This window comes from Serinus canaria, chromosome 14 (assembly GCF_022539315.1).
Source record: "Serinus canaria isolate serCan28SL12 chromosome 14, serCan2020, whole genome shotgun sequence".
Classification (NCBI taxonomy): Eukaryota; Metazoa; Chordata; class Aves; order Passeriformes; family Fringillidae; genus Serinus; species Serinus canaria.
In genome coordinates, this window is record NC_066328.1 from 38,841 (window position 1) to 58,651 (window position 19,811).

Sequence of the window (19,811 nt, forward strand, 5' to 3'; positions counted from 1 at the left end):
AAACAGGACAAAACAAGGTGGCAAGCATATCCTTGTGTTTCTTTGGCATCCCCTCCCAGACACCATCGACATCATCGACAGATGATTCCATGAGATACAGGGGGTAACTGAATGTTTAGCAGAGGCTTAAGCACATGCCTACCTTCTCGGCAGTCCGGTTCCAGACAGTGACAGTGTGACCCATCTTTAGCAAGTTGGAGACAATGCCACTTCCCATCAGACCAAGGCCCAGAAATCCTATCCTGAGGGTATAGATAAAAATTAATGCAAGAGAAAGCAATCAGTGTTAGTTTCTCATGGCACTGGAAATGATGAAAAGCAAATTGGAGCATCACCAGCACAAAAAAATACCCCAACAAACATGCTCTACTGCAACCACAGCTACAATGGGCAAATACTGAGCTTTAAAAACATGCTGGAATTTATTTTGCTTACCAAGCATCCCTAAAAATTTCCTGAAGAAAGTCTTTAGCCTATTTCAGAAGATCACCTAAATATTAAAGGTTTGGATGGTCTAGATTCTTTTTGATTGTTTGGGGTGGATTGTTTGTGTGTAGTTTTTTGCTTACTAAAATTGCTGTTTGTGTGCTTTCTGTTGACAGTTATTGACTTCCTGAAGTTAAAGGGAACCTTTAGAAATGAGCAGGTGCTTCTCTAATTATTGATCTTCGGACTTTAAAACTAAGTCACACATACAATGTTTGCTTGTATAATTGAATGATACATCAGCATCCTAGTTTTAACAAAATCTAGCAAAGACTACTGTGATAAGCATCATGCCAGACCAAAGACCTAGTCCCTGTTCTACAAATGCAATTTCAGACAGAGGAAGAAAGGAAGTATTAGGCCAGTACAGGTCATCATCAGTCCCAGAAAACAGCCTTTCCCTCCTCCCACAAGCTGGAAAGAATTTTGCTCCCTTCATTCAAAAAAGAGACAATATGCCACCAAGTCTCTACAATCACCTGCAACAAAAATTCCTCCTACAGATATTGCTGCAAGAACCCTTTTGCCCATCATGCAGTTTCCCATAAACCCCACAGTTTCCAAAGAGATTCTGAAGCATTCAATTATATCCAAGGCAACATCACAACAAAAGCTACCTGGCAAATCCAGTAGTTAGTTCCGCAGAATTAGCCACACCTGCCACACCAGAATTAGCAGCACCTGTCCTCTCCCAGCTAGCCATGCTGCCTTTTCTCTTTCTGCCCTTAGACAGGGCAGAGCAAATCACTACAGGATCCTTACATGGCCCAAATAAGGTCTACCTATTTTCAAGTCTCGAAACCAGCAGAGGTATTCCTTCCTTCACAACCTACCTCTGAGATGCACTTTCCTGAGAGACTGTTTTATCTGAACAGCTTCATTGTAATTTTTGTTCCCCTGCAATACAAGTGAGAACTGACATCCCATGTGAACTGCCCCCACAGCAAACAGCAAGAGTGGCCTGAACTCAATCTGAACAGAGCAGAAGTTACAGGAAGCTGAAGTTAGCCTTCTCTCACTCTATAAAGGAGAATGGGGGTGTTAGGAGAAACCAGAAAGCTCATGTGCTACACAGCAAAGTTTTTGTGATGCGAGAACACACCTCCCTCTTTCTCTTGTCTTCTGCATGCTCAGGAGAGCGATTAAAGGACCCCAGTCAACTACTGGAGACAGATCCCCCTTTATCATCCTATCTCATGCAACACTTAGGAAAACTGGTGCTAACATGCTGCAGAGGGACCGACTGAAAAAGGCAACTACAGAAACACTATGAGTTGCAGATATATCCAGGACAGAATTTACTTTGAATTTTGTATTGCACAGCCCCCTTTGTTTTTAGCTTCCTCTCTCCCACCTTGCCCCCCAAACAGTTTCACACACGGACAGAAGGAATGTGCATTTAAAGGGAAATGTTAGGTTTATTCATTCTCAGTGACAGGCAGGAGAGTGGCTGCATGTGTGAGCTGGGCAGGAAATGGCTAAAGTGTATTGGAGATCTTACTTTTTGTCGGTAGGTGTGATGCTGCCATTGACTGCTGTGCTGTCTGCTGCCTGGATGGAGGTGGATCCTGTCTCCTGAGGGAGTGGGGTGGGGGGACGAGGGCAGGGGGGTGGGGAAGAGAGAGAGGAAAAAATAATAATAAAAACAGTTTAATGCACAGCTCTGGAAGAACTGCAATGCCTCATAACTATAAACATCCATCAAAATGAAGATTTGCTTTACCTCTTCACAAACCTTCAGCTTCTTTGTGATGGCTTGATAGCAGACAGCTGGCTGTATGGAGAAGACAAAAGCGTTCAGGGGAAGGACAGTTCTGATTTACTCTGCCGAGCAAACAGACCATATCCTTATTCCACAGAAGCAGGCAGCTCACCCACCCACCACCACCTTCAAACCAGGACAATTCTGGGGCTTCCCTCAAGCGGAGAAAATAAAACCTAAAATATATTGCAAGATATTAAGATTGCTTTTTCCCACCCTGCCCAAGCAATTCAGCCTGTCTTCTAACAGAGGCACTGCAAACTCCCTTCTGTAGTTCCTGTAACAGGCTCTTCTGGAGGCACCAGAACCTGCGCCATCCCTACTCCTACATTTAGTTCTCTGAAGCCTGCCATGAAGTCTCTCATCTACGCACACTATGTCTCTGCAGCTGTGGAACCAAAACCTTCTGGTTAATATGAGAAGGCATGTAGAAGGCTTTCTACAAATGCTAAGGCAAAGGCTGCTCCTCCCCATTCTGCTTACTGTGAGCTTGTACAGATAGAACTGTTAGCAGCTCTTAATCCTTCTGGCTCTGCCCCGATCCTCAGCGAGATATAAATCCTTTTATGCTTAATTTGATCTTTCCTTTTCCTCCTGATGTTCACTGCTGATTATAAAATCCTGCAAGACTTCTGACTCTCAGGAGATAAACAGGCTGTATTTTACATGGAGCTTTTCTGGTCCTGGAAGTTCTCTTGCAACATTCAGTGAATTGGCAAGCCTATCCAGATGAGGAAGCTGACAGGACAACCATCAAAAACAATCAAACAACAGGATTTTTAAACAAAAAAAAGCTTTTCCTGTTCATTCTACACAATTTATTACATCAGATCTGTCAAAAACTAGTGCTAGATAATCTTGAATTACTTAAAACTATTCACTGTACTAAATCACTCTAAATCTTAAGGCTTGGAAGTACTTCAACTAATCTAACTGCCATCCCCTCAAGAAGAGAATTCTGGAGCTCTTTATGCATACTCCTTGTACTCAGTTCCAGCAAAGGGCAGGACTCCAAGCTACCCAGCAACATGATCCTGTCTGCCAAATCCTTACCTTTTCTGTCTGGCTCAGCAGGAAGTGATGAAAGTGTGGATCACTGTCCTTCACAGGCTACAAAGAGAGAAAATACAGCCTCAGAAATAAATCCAGAGAGTCACTGAGTTACCACAGCACAATTCCCTTGCTCTCCTAAGCTGCATGAGAGCAATAGCATAAGGCGGAAAACATAAAATGTATCAGCTGTCACAAGGAACCTGTTTCAATTAAGTAGTTTACATTTTGTTTCATTCCCAAAACCAAAGCCATTCACCTCATTTTTGTACATCTGTAGGAAAACCAAAGAAGTATACAAGCAATATTACCATGGGAGGAAGAAAATTCATCTTCCGCTTCTTCCTCTCCCAAGCAAATGAAAACACTTATTTTCCAGGTTCTAAGTAATTCCATAAAACAGCATTCTGGGAATTGACTGGAGATTGTCACATGCCAAGCAAACCCATCCTAACAGCAACAAGGACTGAAGGCCCAGATGCCTCATCTCCCCTAGTATGTATGTGAGCATCATACATACTAGCCTGCAATCACACTGCTCTTACTCTGCTTTACTGATCACTCATTTATGCAACAAAATCTAAAGGCTTTCAAAAGCTGCTTTGTGAAGGAAAGCAAATGTAAGCACCCCTTGCAGCTTCAGACAGGAAGAGACTATCTACATCACCTCCACTTCCGGGAAGTCAGTCACAGAAATGCTTTTGAAACAAGAAGTGTAAACATTAGTACAGCAAGTTTAGTGTGAATCTGCAAGTAATTCCACAGAGACAGAGATCTCATTTCCCGGCATACTTCTGAACTATCAGGGATATTGTGCAACTTCGTTATACTGCAGTATGTTCGTAGACAAGGTAAGATCGCACTGTTTAAGAGCCTAACAAAAGGCTCTAGATTTGCTGCCACAAACTCAGAAGGTAGATGTTGTAAAGCTTCTCACCTCACTTACACTCGGTGGCCATTTAAATCCAGCTACTGTTCCAGTCATCACTCTCTTCACTGTACTTGACTCTGGAATTGTGAGGTCCTGAGGAGACAGAAGGAGGATCAGAAAGAGCTTAAAACCTGGCTCAGGAGCAGGTCACAGCACGATGATCATTCGAGCACACATAGAGAGCCCTGAAAGCACTACAAAAGCCTTCAATTTCACAGGCCTTTCCAGCAGCATTCATATTTAAACACAAAGTATTAGCAACACAGGTGAGGTGAGAAAAGCATCAACTAAGGATTTCAACCAGATTTATGGCTTCTGGAGAGTCCATTCTTCATACCTAAGAGGAATCAATGCACTTATGCAATGAGCAGAAAACAAACATGCTTGATCACATACTTTCCTCTGGTGGATGCAAAACGCTTAACAAATGAGTGAAGAACATCATTACAATCAGAGGTCTGAACTCTTTTAATCCTACCCTGTCACAACAGAATAGCCTACCTGTTCTCAGGAGAAGCTTCAAAGCATAAGATTGACTGCCACATCTGCTCAAGTTTGCAGAATCCATGTGACAAACTGGTACGTGGGCTGCCCCATCTGCTCCACAGGCCCCGGTTTGTAGTATCATGATAATATTTAACATACTGGGGTTTTTACTGTTGAGCAGATTAAACTTTATCTTTTATTTCCCCAAAACATATAGGCTAAAATAGGTCTCTATGCTATAGGTCAGATATATGCTATAGACATCTAGGTTTTTATGCTACATGAACAGAATGCACAGGACTTCGACATAATACGTGCTGTCTTCCTCTGAAATGAGGGTTCAGAAATGTAGCCACATTACCTCCCCTCTGAAACTACTTCCTGAAAATGCACAATATACCTTAGTATCCACACAGAAGCACAAGAGAAGAACATTGTTTGCAAAAACAGCCAGAGTAAGACTCCTGGAGGTAACCCAGAACAATGCAACTGTCTGAAGGTTAGCAGGACAATGCAGACATCAGTCTCCAACCTTGTAGTGCCTAGGGAGAGTCCTGCATACTTCAGCTGGTAAAGTGTGGATAAAACCTGCTTTGATACCTATGAAGTTCTGCTGCTCCTTCAAATATATTCATATAAGCTTAAAAATAAGAGCATGTGAATGTTCATGTATGGCCACAGAGCCTTTCTAGACAGAGCACATCTCAGCAAAAACTGGATTCTTGATTTTTATGCATTCCTATTACTTGGAAGCCAGAATTTGGACTGGGACAGAGGAAAAAAAACCACAAATCCTAGGATCATATTAATTCAGGACAACAGCATAAATGTTTTCTACTCTAGGGCAAAGAACTTGAGGAATTTATAAGAACCAGGCAAGACGACAAGATTTTAAAATTATATCATAGGCTGAAAACCAGTATTAAGGCAGTATTGTTTTTTTTGCATAGCAATTATTTTATGTGTCACTTTCAAGAAGCTATAAGGCTTACTTTCTTACCTTATCCTGCTAATTTCCTGGTTTGTGGCCAGGAAGTTATCACACAGCAGGCCACCACTGTGTGGCAACTTTAAAATCAGTCTGCTAGTCATGTGCCAGTAAAATAATGTCAACTACCACAATTAGCTCACTCAAAGCACTCTGATGTCCTGAGGTAGGTAACACAGTAAAACCTATGCAATGCAATGTGTCATCACAATCAGAATTCACCCAGCCATTAGTTTTGATTAATTTTGGAATGAATCTAGCTCAAAGACACAGAATCACTTTGCAAGTGAAAAAAAAAGGTCTTGTGGCTTATTTAAACAGAAATATGTGGAGACACAACATGCTTATAGGAAGACACGAAGCATTTTCCTGCATCAGTCAAGACAAGTTCTGTAATTATTAGTTTTAATTCATAAATATGCATACATTTCTCCCCTCCTCCAGCTTCCCTCAAAAGAAGAAACTGATGGGATCTGTTACGCAACCTAATTTCACAGACATTGGTGCTAAAAAAGAGCCAATATTTCCTTTAACCTCTTAGGAATTGGACTTGATGATCCTCGTGTGTCCCTTCCAAATCAGGATATGTTATGACTCTATTCTATGATGCCTTCACAGCTAATATCTGAGATGATCAGCTTCATTTTACTACATCAAGAGAGAGTCTGTTGTTCAACCAGCGAAGGCCAATCCATTCACAATCCCAGAGAGCAAGGACCACCATCTTGACTTGCATCCTGACTGAAAGAAAAGACTGTGAAGCACATCATGATCCCCTTGAAGCACAGATGAGCAAGCACTTTGCTGTATGGTGTTTCAGTTGAGGTCTCCCAGTTGTCTTCAGGTGTAGTTGCTGATGAAGGATATGACTTGTAATAATCCACTAAAACAAATATCCATTTGGAATAGGAAGATCTAGACCGCAACAGTGAGTTCCATAATAAAAAAGGCTGGAATTCTATATGAGGGTAGACAAAGTGCTGCCACAACATAGAGAAATATCAGGGAAGTAGTAGGAATAAAATATTAAGGCTCTTTTATAATGGATGATGGGAACATATCCTAAAGCACAAAAGCTGAAATGAAGACAATTCTTCTGGTGGATTCCCCAAGCTACGAATTTCTTCTTTAAGCCCTAGCCCTTAAAGATATCTCACTCTTTATGAGTACTGAGGTTGACGTTGAGCAACTACTTATCACCTGATCATACAAAGTAGATGAGATGGGAGAAGTCAGGAGCCAGATGAAGACCCGTATCTCTTTGCTAATCCTTCCCACACAAACTGAACTCGAGGGATGACAAGACGAAAGAATAAAGTCTCCTGATACAGCTTTCAAAGCCCTCTCAAAGATACAAACAGAGCCACTCACAGCAACTAACTGGTAAAAATCACAGGAAGAATCAACAATATGCTTGCCAATGGTATCAGTCAGCCAAATGGTCTAAAAGTAGCAACATGGAAAAACTTAAAAAAGGGATACTGAACTGATTCTTCCTGCTGGCCTGTTAGTCAAGGTGCCAGTCAGCCCTCAAGTCCAGCTGCCAAGTCCACGGGCACTGGCGGACATGCACAACACAAACCTTCTCATCCTTGGGTGGACGCCCCCGCTTTCGGGGGCTCTGATCCTGGGCTCTTTTCAAGGGTGATTTTGATCCTCTCTCTGATGAGACAGAAGAAACCCTCTTTTTTCCTTCCCCTGTGCCCTTCTTCACCTTTCCTTCAGACAAACTGGCTTTGCGTTTCTCTTCACCAGCAGATTGCTTGCCTCTTTCTTCACTCGAATTACGCCGATTCTTCTCTTCAGTGGAGTTATGGGAAGACGCCTGAGAGATTACAGAATAGAAGATGGTAAGGAAAGAAGAGAAGAGATGGAATGATTTTCATGCAAAATGAAGGAAGTGAAGGACCTGATTACTATCAAGTAAAACAACAGCACAATAACCTGAGAACTACGTATCTGTTAGACCTTTGGAGTCAGTGAGTGAAGTTCCTAGTTAGTTCTCCTGCAAAAACACACCAGTTTAAGAAAGCACGTCATAACAGAACAGGCCACCTGAAGACTTGCCAGGACTGTGTGCACTTCCAAAATAATGAAGACAAGACTAGTAGATACCAAATTCTTAAGACTGATTTATAAAATCATCACAAGTAGATCAATTAGCCTCTTCAGTTTCTTTGTCATTTAATAATCCAAAAATCACTTTTCCCCACCAAACAAGATTTAATGGGGAAGAATAGAGGATAGGAAATAAACCCCAAAAACCAAAGGAAGGAAAACACAATCCTCCTCAACTTGCCAGAGGCAACAAACTCCTTTCACATAACAAAGCATCTAATCATGATTCATGCCAAAACCTGTTTTAATGCACACAGTGAAAAAGAACACACTCACCTGGTCTTTGCCTTTGGTTTTTCTAAGAAACTCCTCTACAGCATCCACAGCTTGCTGGAAGCGCTTACCCTTGTTAATCTTTATCATTTCCTCTTTGTGAGGGTGATAAGGCTTCAGCTGCTCCACTTTGATCCAAGCACTTGAAACAAAAAAAAAGAAGCTAGTTATAATTCTCCAAACTGCAGCCTTCTAAATCCTCCTGCTTTGAGAAACACACAGCTACACTTTCTCCCCCAGCTCTAGTGAGCCCAAATTCACTTCCTATCTAGAAAGTGAAGGGCTGCCATTACTGAATTCACTGAGAATGTTCTTCTGGCACTTTGTTACTTCTTAAGTTTTATGTCCTCTCACCCAAGCACTGTCCCCCTCTAAGCATTATTCTCTACTGACAAAACAGCTTTTGGATGTGATCACAGGATGCATTTAAAACAACGGCAGCCCAATAACTGCACTCATTTCACCATGAGGAACACCCACAGACCCACGCCTCCAGGTAAAGTAGGCAATACCACTAATCTACTCGAGAAAGCAAAGTTCACCTAACAATTCTCAGCTATCAATTCCTGGTTCAAATATACTGAGCACACAGGTGTCTAAAAAACTGTAGGAAAAAACCTCCAAAATTATGTATTCTCACTATAGAGATGACCACACAGAGTTAATACAAAAGCAACAGCTCATTGCTGAACTGATTTTTGATGTACCCAGGTATTCTGTAATAAAACAATAATTTTGTTTTTGAGAAAAAAGAATTATTTCCTTTGCCCCTGACTGGGGCAATCAGACTTTCTCTTGTCCCCAGGTATTTCTACGTTACATAGACAATCCATGAATATGGGTTTTAAATATTCCCCAGTGCAGTCTAGCTTCTGCAAGCAGATGAAGTGATTTAAAGACTGCATTTTCAGACACTGTATAGTTAAACTGAACATGAAGATTAAAACAACAAAAAATAGTTGTAATGCTTTGCTGAATCTTGATTATTTCTCCTCTCTTCACAAAATAAACTCTATAACTATATTAAGACCTTTCTCCTCACTGGCAATAGCAATTGTTTGTAAATTCCTTGTAATCAGGAATCAACTTTAAGAAAGTAGAATGAAATATTTTGGGTCTCACTTGCAGAGACAAGACTGCTAGAACCTACTGGAAAATGCCAGCATCCTTTCCAAAGAACCCAGTGTTCCTGCATGCAAAGCTGAATCCTTTCACTTTGTTTACATCGTTTTGTAAGAACTCACTTTATATAACAAGTCAAATCTTTGCATTCAGACTAGAATCTGAGTCCAGCAGCTATTCAGGAAATCTCTCACAGAGAGACATTGCCCAGACATTACTGTGAAACACACCTTAAAATTACCTTACACTGTAAAGCCTGCCTGTATGACAAACAGTGACAAACATCCCTGTGTACCACAGAGCACCAGCTCATGAGAAGCCCTTCATTACATGTATAAAGGAAAGAAAATTTTGGACCACAATATAAAAAAACCATATTAAATGCTGTTGCAGGACTGAATTTCTAAATAAAAATAAGTTATTTTCCCTCAAGGCATTCTCTTAGGTTTCTGCACATGTTCATTAGCTTCCTTTCTCATTCCTTTTCCTTTGGTATGGAGAAAGCCCGAAGTACAAAGCTTTCTGATTCCTGGCTTCAAAGGTGCATTTTGGCACTTGTGATCCACCAGAACAAAGAACTAGAGATCTCAGAGACAAACTAATAAGTGAAAAACTGTCATCGTTTGAGCCTGGCGCAATTTTGGATTATTTATTTTTAACTGAGGCGCTTAAAAGCTGCCTCAGTTAAAAATAAACTTTAAAAAAAAACAGGGAAAAAATTAAATTGGTCTTTTCCTTTCCAGTTTGTTTATGCATCACCTACTTGGACAACCTTCTGTAAGTGATGAGTATCTTCTGACACCAATGTCCGCAAACCAACTGCATGCAGTGTTTCAAGCACTTGAAAACACAAGAACTTTTCACCAAACAAATTTATTCATTTATTTATGTTTATACACAAGATCTCAATACCCCCAAGGCTAATGAAGCCCAGTATTTAGATCAGTCTCAAGGATACAACATATAAAATGAACTACTGTTTCTCTCCTGATACAGCAATGAATCAACGCATGAAAAAAACATTAGCAATGACACTGAAGATGTCATATTTAAGATGACATTGCATTCATACCACTGCACAGTCACCAGGCAACTGTAAAGAATGGGCTAGAGGGAAAGTGAAAAGATGTCAAAAAAATACCCATTAGCAAAAGCTTTCTCTTTTCATTTCTCCACACTGTTCCTTATCGTCTCCAAAATACCACTCTTAGAAAACCACTGCCCATGTCAAATCCACATTATAAACATGAACAATAAGCAAAACTTAGAATAAGCACAGATAAGTATGAAAGTAACCTGCAGCCACACAGAAACAGTGGCACAGAGAGATGCAGAGACATCAGACTGAAATCTAATGGCACAGGCATGGCACAGGCAAGGAGATCTTCAAACCTTCACCATTCTAGCCATTCTCTTCCTGTCCAGAGATACCAACTACTAATGATAAGCTGAAGAAATGAGATGGAAGAATATCCACCAAGCCTTGCTTTTTGCAAACCATATAGCTAGGGATGGAAAACAGTAGCACTGTATCTCCAAATTTCTGTTTACCACTGTCTGGGAAAAATTTTATTGCTTTAGACTGTAGCACTTTAGATGCCCACACTAAATGCTAACACAACCCGTTCTAAAAGTCAAAACAAATTTGCTTAGTTATTTACAAGGCCAGCGTGTCTGAGCATACCACAAATCAAGACGGATTTCCTTTGTTAAAAGGGAACATCCCAACCCTCATAATTTAAGTAACTCAACTAAACTCTGCAACTTAGTACATAAACTCCTAGGAAATAGATACAAAAACTGCTACATCATACTAGAATAAAAGAAGGGATATTTAGAAGAAACCCAGAAGCAGGGCAATTCCAAAGGAAATTACGTATTAGGTTTTTCAAATTTGTGCAATAAAATACCTCCTCAGTACGAGACGGAAGAGTTTTGTCTGTAGTGATTTTCAGCTATGGTACTGTGCCTGCAGGGATGTTGAACAACATTACAGCTGGCTCTGCTACAGCAACATAGAGCTCTGCATGGGATAATCTGCCTCACTGAGAAGTACCAGGAACACAAGCTCACCCACCCCATCAGCTCAGCCCATCCCTCCAGACCCTCAGACTACAAAGGTGTATTGGTGTATTTCCAACAGCTAGCAAATTTACAGCAAGTGTTTTCTGATGTCAGGACCTGAAAGAACATTTCATAAAGACTACATCCTGAATTGACTCTCTCCTTGAAAACCAGCAAAAACAGTGGCAAAAGAAAAGGGTAGATGCTTTCATCCCAACAGGACGTGGAGGATGGAAAGGTAATGAGCGCTGTGTTAAAATTATTGTGCCTGATGGGAACAGGCTGCAAATTATTACATTTATCTTCAGTTGCAAGCTTCCTCCATTTTTCTCTTAATATATAAAATCAGGAAGTGCCCCTTGACCCCACCATATTTAGTTTCACACTAATCCTACAAAAGGTTGTAAGGAAGAATGGGCTGTCACAGCTTTCTGTTAAGACTGTGATATACATGACTTGCAAGTCCATTTGGCTATCAGGGAATACCAAATGGAGAAGAAAGGTGAATGGCTGTGTTTGTACACACGTCTGATGGCTGCAGGATGGTCACTAGTATTTCTATAGAGTCACAGTAGAAAGATATCTTCAAAGCAATTATATCTCAAGTTTTAATAATGAATTCCTAAGCAGGCTAAAAAATGTAAAACTATTTTTAACTGTATGACATGCACAAAAAAAGACTTGCGGGCCAGTCAGTCTATTAGTTTTAACTACTAAAAGCAATAAATGTACATACATAGCAAAAAAAAAAAAAAAAGTTCTTACTTGACTACTGAAATATCTACAAAGATTTCCTACAACAAAACTGTAGCATGGAAACAAAAATAAAAGGGGATTTTAAATACTATCAGAGAAGCACAGTTAGAAACACAGATAAAAGGTCTAAGTACCACTTCTAAACTAAATTAAAATTGTTTTTTAGATTCCTGTAAAGGAGTTGTTACATGCTTGTCAGGTCTATGGGCAGGAAACATCAACTGTTCTTGATTTTAGATAGAGAATCCTTTTAATGTGATTTACTCTAAGAAGAGACACTCAGAAAAACAACTCCTAGGCAGACTAGAAAAACCACCTTATCAATTTGGAGAACAATGTAAGAGACATTACATGATTGCCTTAATTGCACACAATCACTTAGAAGAGGACATGGGTATTACATCACTACTATGAACATCAGGTGGCTTTCACTGTGGTAAAGCATAAATATACTTTTATGTTTAAACACAAGCAAAATCTGCTTCCATGGGTAGAGAATCCTTATCTTCCAGAAAACCCATTCCTTCAGAAGTAAAAGAAGAAAGTAACATCACCAACACAACACATGGAGTACAGAGCTCTGCAGAAAATTTATCAAAACCCAAGATTTAGAGAACAGTCTGAAGGCACTCATGCTCTCACCTCTGTATGTTGGACCAAAAGTACTCACAGCTTTCCAGATAATCTATTTCCTTAGTCACTGCAGCATTGCAAAGGCCCAGTATACGGTAATATTCAATTTGCAGAAAAAGGAAAATGCATTTTCCCTGTGCTGTATCCTGAGCTAGCCAGAATTTCACAAATAACCAAAACTTATACACTACACCAAAACCACTGCCAAACTCATCAATATGTTTTTATTTACCCTTCAGCTCTGCTCATGCACATCAATTTTTACTTCTAAACATCTTTCTCCTTAACCTTTAGTATAACAAAACAAAGCCACATGAGTCAGTGGGGAACAATTTGCACCCAGCCTGGAACAGGCACATTTCTAGCTACAGAAGGCACCTAGGAATCCTCAGAAGGAAGACTGAAATAGGGTCTGACATGGCCTACCTCTTGACAAACTGGCTGGCAAAACCCCCAGAAGTTCATGGGAGGGACTGTACCCAGAAATCAGCATTGCCTTTGCCTTATATGCACTGGACAAGAGGTGAACAGCCAATGACCAGATCCTCTCCTGTTCAACCTCAAAGGGTGAGGCAGTAATAGAAGAGCTGCAGCAATGGATCCATGGTACAGAAATGCCATCATACAGTGTGAACATGACAGAAGAAGTGAGGTGCTAAAAAAGAAGCTATATGCACTGGACCATCAGTATGGATAAGTGGACTCCTCCTCTCCCCTTGAACAGTGACAGCTCTGCACTCCTGCTGCTCCCCAGGCTGTTCCTAAGGGGGTGACATTCTCTCAGTTACCTTCCAAGTCCTGTTTATACACACAACTGAAAAAAATATTTGCAAAACCCACTAGTTTATTTGTACAAAAGAAGTAAAGTGATTTCCTCTTCATCTTCACATTTGAAGTGAAATAATTTCTATTTTTCCTGATTTGGCTGATTATGCTCAATCATGAGAATTTTCTCAGGCAACACACTGGTTAGAACAACACCACTCTAACCAGCTCATCCTTTTGACATTCCAAGTCAGGACAGAAAAGGCACACAAGCTCCTGTCTCTTCTCTCTACCAACATTATTTGAAAGAAAGGTGATAGTATTTATTTCTATTCAATTTTTAGGTAGAGTGTGCCAATCAAAGCAAGCAAATTTCTAATTCTTGATTATCTAGCATGATATGATTAAATTTCACAAGCTGGAGATGTGGGGAAGGGGCTACACTACAACAACCATAATACCTCACTGTGCCAGATGACCAAATCTGCCCTGGCCAGAGCTCTAGAATCTTGTAATAAATCCTGATTATTTTGCAGCTCAGAACTCTTCATTTGCAATCATGTTATTAATCTCAGCTACAGTATCCAAGATATTTGACTACTTGTCTTAATACCAAAAAAAATCTGTATTTGATTCAATAATGTGAAATACAAAAATTGAGAACAAATAATCAGGACAGAAATAATCCACTTCAACTCAGAATTTATTAGGTCAAATAATCATATTTAATAACACCACCAAAAAACGTTCTCCAGCCTCAAATCAACCTTCACCTGCCTCAAATTACTAGAGACCCAAACATTCCCATTACTATGTGGCATTCACTACTAATTCATCAAGTTTAGACCTCATTTCTTAATGGAAAAATATTTTAGTATTATGCAAAAATAATTTTGCAGTGAAAAAAACCTTCCTTAAGAGACATTCATCAAATGGCCTCAGTTCTTGTCACCCTTCTTCCTAAAAGTAAAGGGGTTTTTAGTCTTCCACAGATATTTGCAATTTTCTTCTTTATTCCATTACTTAATAGCAAAAAGTAAAGAGGAAAACTGAAAAGTTATCAAAATCATTTTAAGTTTCATTCCCATGGGCCCTTTGGTTGGGTTTTTTTACCTAGTTTGTAATCATTTAAATCTAAGACAACTATGATTTTGTTCACATTTGAAATTATTAAATTCTGCTTTGCAAAAAGGAGTCTAAAACAGTTTTGGCTCTCTTATACTGTGAAGTCTTCCAAAAGCACAGCAATAATGTTTTCAATCAGCATGTAGGACAGTACATTCTTTCACAAATGACAATTATATAGTTACTTTCATTCCTCTGGCAGAAAAAAAAAACCAAAAAAACAAACAAACAAAAAAACCCACTCTGAGCTGTACCTTTTTCATTACATGCTAAAATCTAACACAGTCATGTCACACCTATAAGTGGTGAGCTATCATCACAGCAACTCAAACCCTAAAGCTAAGTTTTTATACTCTTCATACACCCCAGTGAGCAATTATAGCATGCAATAATAGTTGAATTTCTTTTATTGTGTGGTTCAAAGCGAATCCTTTACAACACTATATTGCACTGTAACATTAGTAAATATCTCTTCCAGAAAAGATCCACATTATGTGGTACAATATTTTCCCCAGATGAAAACAAGGAGGTACATACTGATCTTCTGTTCCAAAAAACTTCACGAAGAAGCACTTTTTTCCTCGAGGTTTCTTCAGATCTTTAGGTGGGTTAACAATCTAAAGGCAATTAGAAATCATAATTAAACATTTTACCACCTGGTGTTGAGCTATTATAGATTTTTTTAAAATCAGATTAGGAGGATAACTTGCATTAATAAAAATTTGTTCCACTTAGGTAACCTTAAGAATTTAAACTTTGTCTTTACTAGCAGAATAAATTTCTTATCAACTTTAAAATGTTAGTAATGAGAAAAGCTATCATTCAGTTACAAGGTGACACCTGTAGATGAGCCTGGTGTTAACTTGACCAATAACCAAATGTTTATAGCTGCCAACCACATTGACTATTCTTTTACCTGACTCGTACTGTTACCTCAGAATGCTTAGCCCTCATTTGACATATAAGATAAAAGAAAGCCTTTCCAAGAAGTAGAAAAAATAGAAATGGCATATAAAATTCCTTTTTAAAAATCTTTCATCTGAAAAAACCCCAACCAAACCAGAAGTAGGATCAAACTACCCCAGATAATTCTCAAAAACGATAGCTCTAAAACAGTATCTTGGGAAGCCAGACTCCTTATTTCCATTATTTAACACAGTACTGTTAGCCAACTTACTATGGAAGAAAAGAAACATGTCTTGCAGAAAATGACAGGGATTAAACAGCTAAATTTGGGAAACACAATCAGTTCCAGAGCTGGCTCTCTGTTGGCTTTTCATTCCTCATGAAACACCAGCTCTTACTGACAGACTGAGATAATATATCAAATAAAGTCCTAAACTAGTTCACCCTTTAGATTTGTAGGGTAGATGTGTAAAAAAAAAAACAAAAAAAACCAAACAAACAAACAAGAAAACCAGTATTAATCTACAACTGAAATGCTTTCAAGCAAAGCTTTCTCTACACAGAAGGAAAACACAAAAAACCCACACCCAACCAAAAAACCCACAAACCATGAAAAACTAAGAAAGCAACAATAAATACAAACAAACCTCACCTTCCCTGGCCATGGAGGGTAACGGCCCAACTTCCCCCTAGAGAAAAAAAATATATATATTATTAGGCAATAGAACTAGAGAAAAAAACTAACAATCCCAATGTCTGCTTTTTCATATGTCACACTTTTCATAATAAGAGTGCTACAATTTGCAGTCAAAACCTTCTGTTCAAGGCAGGACACACAGCTGACATCTGCACCTAACTCAGGTCTCTGGACAGTCTGTTTGACCTTGCTGGACTGCCAGAACTGAAGAGAAGAGCAGCAGCAACACAGTCTGCAAGATACAAGAGTGATAGGCACTGCAGCACCATAAGTGTGGAGATTTCTTTACATGGGACTGAAAAAAACACTGAGGCAGGCAATGAGACCAAAGTTCAGGTCGAGAACTTCTATCTACCTATCTAGAGCAGCTGGTGAACCAAGCAGCCACCAACTCCCAGCACAGAAAACTGAGGCTCTGATTCGTGCAAGAAGGCATTAATAGCAGGCTCCCCTCAACAGGTGTTCCATTATCACTTTCTTCAGGTGCTCACCACCACAGTAACTGAAGATATGAAGAGCCATAAAAGAAAGGTAGAAAAGCTTACTTTCTACACTCGCAAATGTTTCCATTATGAAAACTAGGCAATACTAGAAATAATCACAGAGGAGGAAGAGACATTAGTCTTAGCCCTCAGCTCACCAGCTTTCTTGGTGAGCTTTATCCTTATTTCACCCTTGTCACTAACTTGTGCTGCAGAACTCACAAAACCCCTTTAGTAACTGTCTTGCAGGAGACGGGCAAAGAACCTGCGAGGCCCAACAGCTCCTGACACAAAACTTCACAGTAAGTGGCACTGCAGCCCGCTGAGATGGCAATGCTGTACAGAGGATTCAGAAGCCAGGGGCAGGAAGCAATACTGTCAAGAGCTGTGACCATGACCATGTCTCATATTCAATGCTCCCATTACTGTACTGAGAAAAAATTCAGGAAACTCTTTCTGCTGTTGCTGTCTGATTTTTTTTAAAAGTTCCCTGCGACAGCTCTAGGGACAGCATCTGGCTGTCACATACAAAACTAAAGCAGGATAAATTGCATTCCAGCACTGAGATCAACACTCCCCAAATTCTCATCTGAAATAAAGACGCTAAAAGTAACTAATCTTTACATACTTTGCTCTATAAACTAGACAACTTCCCAGCACTGTAAATTTTTCAGATGAGAGCTGCAGTTGTCTCAGCCTGAAGTAGAGCCTTCTTTTTATCTGGCTTATCAGTATAAATGCATGCATTTTTTTCACGTATTGGAAACTAGCTACTTCTTCGAGCTCTGGCTGGACAGCCTAGCCCATCCAGCACAGCGAAACCTATGCACTTAATCGGCGCTTACAGGGAACGTGGAATGCTCTCACTTCTCCCCACCAGAAAACACAAAATCACAGCTCTGACTATCTGAAGGTAAGATCGCAGTGACAAGGGGAAACGGCTTCTGGGAGTTTCCACAGAGACACCCCAACCTGCAACGAAACGCTAGACTGTTGTGTTGCTTCATAAAGCATTGCCAAGTACCGGCGCGTGGCTCTCCCTAAACACTTTCTATCTCTAACCCTTCTCGCATCCCTCGGGAGGTGAGCCCGTGCTTACAAGGGAACACCGCAGCGCTCGTCCTTCTGTCCCGCTCCCCTCATCCTCCCATCTGACACAGCTTCCGTCATGCGCCGCCCCCGCCAGCCTCCCCAGTGCCGGCCCGGCTCACAGCCCAGCCAGCCTCCCGGCGGCCCGGTGCCCTGGCTCCGGGCTGCCTCCCGCCGCTCCTCCAACATCGCCCAAGGGACGACGACGGCGATATCCACAACCCGGCAGCAGCCCCGCCGCTGCACTACCCTGCCCTGCCAAGCCCCACCCAGCCCACAGCCGCTCTCCGAAGTCACCGCGGGCTGACAGCGCCCAGCGCGGCCCAGCCCGACTCGGCTCCCGCTGCGTCGCTCCCAGGGCGGGCTACAGCCCCGCCTGCGTCAACGCAGCCGCAGCCTGATTCCGCTAAAGGAGCCCGGCCCGCCATGCTCCGCGGCCGCCGCCCAGCCTGCGCCGCCACTCACCACACCAGATCTCCGAGCCTCAGACTCACGGCAGCCATCTTACCGACACAGACCGGCCGCGCCGCGCAGGGGCTGCCGGGAGCGCGAAAAGGGGGGAGGGGGGCGATGGCCGCGCCCATTAGGCGAACGCATCACGTGGGCAGGCGGTCCGTCATGTGTGCCGGAGGGATGTCGGCGGCAGCCGTCCCCTCCTCCCCCCTCGCCCCGCGACGCCGGGACGGCGGTGGTTCCCATTGGCGCGCGGGGCGGGGCTCAGCGGGCCGTTCTACGGGATGCTCCCGGGGCTGCTTCCCCGCGGTGGGTTTGGCGGGGCCATTGCGCGGGAGTTCGGTGTGGAGCGCATCGTCGGAAGCAGCGCCGTCTGCCGAGCGCATTGTTGGAAGTGCAGGTGGCCGCCCGTGGGGCGGCGTTACTCTGCTGGGCCGCGCTGGTGGTGGTTGCCGCACCCGGCGGGGCCCGTGTTTGTGCCGGGGCAGCGAAGGGCGCTGCAGCACCCCGCAGTTAACAGCGGTTCCCTTGATAGAATTCTCCTTAAGAAGCCAAAACCGAATGGCTCCGTTGCTGCCGCTGCTCACTGTCCTCGGACCGTATATGGATCCCCCGTTAGCCCCGCGGAGCCACACCAGGAAATGGTGGGTTTGGAACATGATTTGCGTTCGTTCTCCCGGGCAGGAGGAGACGCCGTATGTGGTCGGATGTTGCGGAGCTGCATCGTTTACCTGATGACTTGCTGTGTGTCGTCGTGTCTTTAATTTCTGTCAGTTCAACAAAGCCAGTTCCGTATTTTTTTAAGCATTCTTGTCACCTCTTCTGCTCTGTGGACTCACAGAAACTGATGTGTATGGGCCTTAAACAAAAACGAGTTTGATTCTTGTGCTGCACAACCCCTGGGTACAAGCTCCCAACTTTGTACCTTGTAATAAGGGGCTTAACTGCTCTGCTATTTCCCCCAAATCACTTTAGTACTGGGAGCCTCCTCTCGTTTTCAACAGATGGATTTAGATCAAGTATTTTATTCTAAGCCAGTGTTTCTCAATTTAATCAGGTACCTCCTGCTTACTCCTATGCCCCTATCTTTTTTCAAGAGATGCACTATATTAGTCTTAAGAGCGTTGTCAGCCTTTTTAATTTGTGGTTTACTTTTAGTGTGCAGCACACATGAACGCGCCACTTTCTCCTCACACATTGATCTTGGCTTCTGGAAAAATCCACTCAGTATCCTGAATGCCTTTAATATAGGACTTAGCAGCAGCACTGGAATTGATGTGCTTCCTTTCATTTGAGATACAGATTTCAATGGAAAAAAATGCTTCTGTCAGATTTAATTTCCCAGTATTTAGCCGAAATCCAAGGGCTGATCTATGTAGATTTTACTTAAAGTCCACTCATTAAAAGTGTAGCCTCACTGTGCTGGCATTCCATGGCTGGAGAAGCTCAGAGAAATTTCATTCCGCTACGGAGTTCCATGACCCGTCTGCTGCTCGTGGCCCAGCCTTTGATTGAAGACCTGGGTCAGACCTGTTGCTTTAATCTTCCTGAAACCTGGTTTAGTCGTGTTGAACGTTCCTTGACATAGCTGAATCTGCTCAGATTTTTCTAAACCAGACACTGTT

General features: G+C 41.8%; 1 protein-coding gene across 8 annotated transcripts in view; it reads right to left on the reverse strand.

Annotated features, from left to right (window-relative positions):
* GLYR1 (glyoxylate reductase 1 homolog) overlaps positions 1–19,464 on the reverse strand; it is a 41,771-nt gene extending 22,307 nt beyond the window's left edge. The window contains exons 1-10 of one of the 8 annotated variants that reach the window (XM_050980114.1): positions 18,242–19,463; positions 16,118–16,154; positions 15,097–15,176; positions 8,098–8,236; positions 7,286–7,528; positions 4,236–4,322; positions 3,302–3,358; positions 2,210–2,260; positions 1,988–2,061; positions 143–242 (exon numbers count right to left, since the gene is read on the reverse strand). In XM_050980114.1, the coding sequence (XP_050836071.1) occupies positions 143–242; positions 1,988–2,061; positions 2,210–2,260; positions 3,302–3,358; positions 4,236–4,322; positions 7,286–7,528; positions 8,098–8,236; positions 15,097–15,176; positions 16,118–16,154; positions 18,242–18,432 (1,059 nt within the window). In that variant the 5' untranslated portion in view covers positions 18,433–19,463. Of the gene's footprint in view, positions 1–142; positions 243–1,987; positions 2,062–2,209; positions 2,261–3,301; positions 3,359–4,235; positions 4,323–7,285; positions 7,529–8,097; positions 8,237–15,096; positions 15,177–16,117; positions 16,155–18,198 lie in introns of all 8 variants that reach the window. The other 7 variants (XM_050980115.1, XM_050980112.1, XM_050980117.1 and 4 more) reach the window with 7 other exon arrangements.
* Positions 19,465–19,811: the final 347 nt, after the last annotated feature.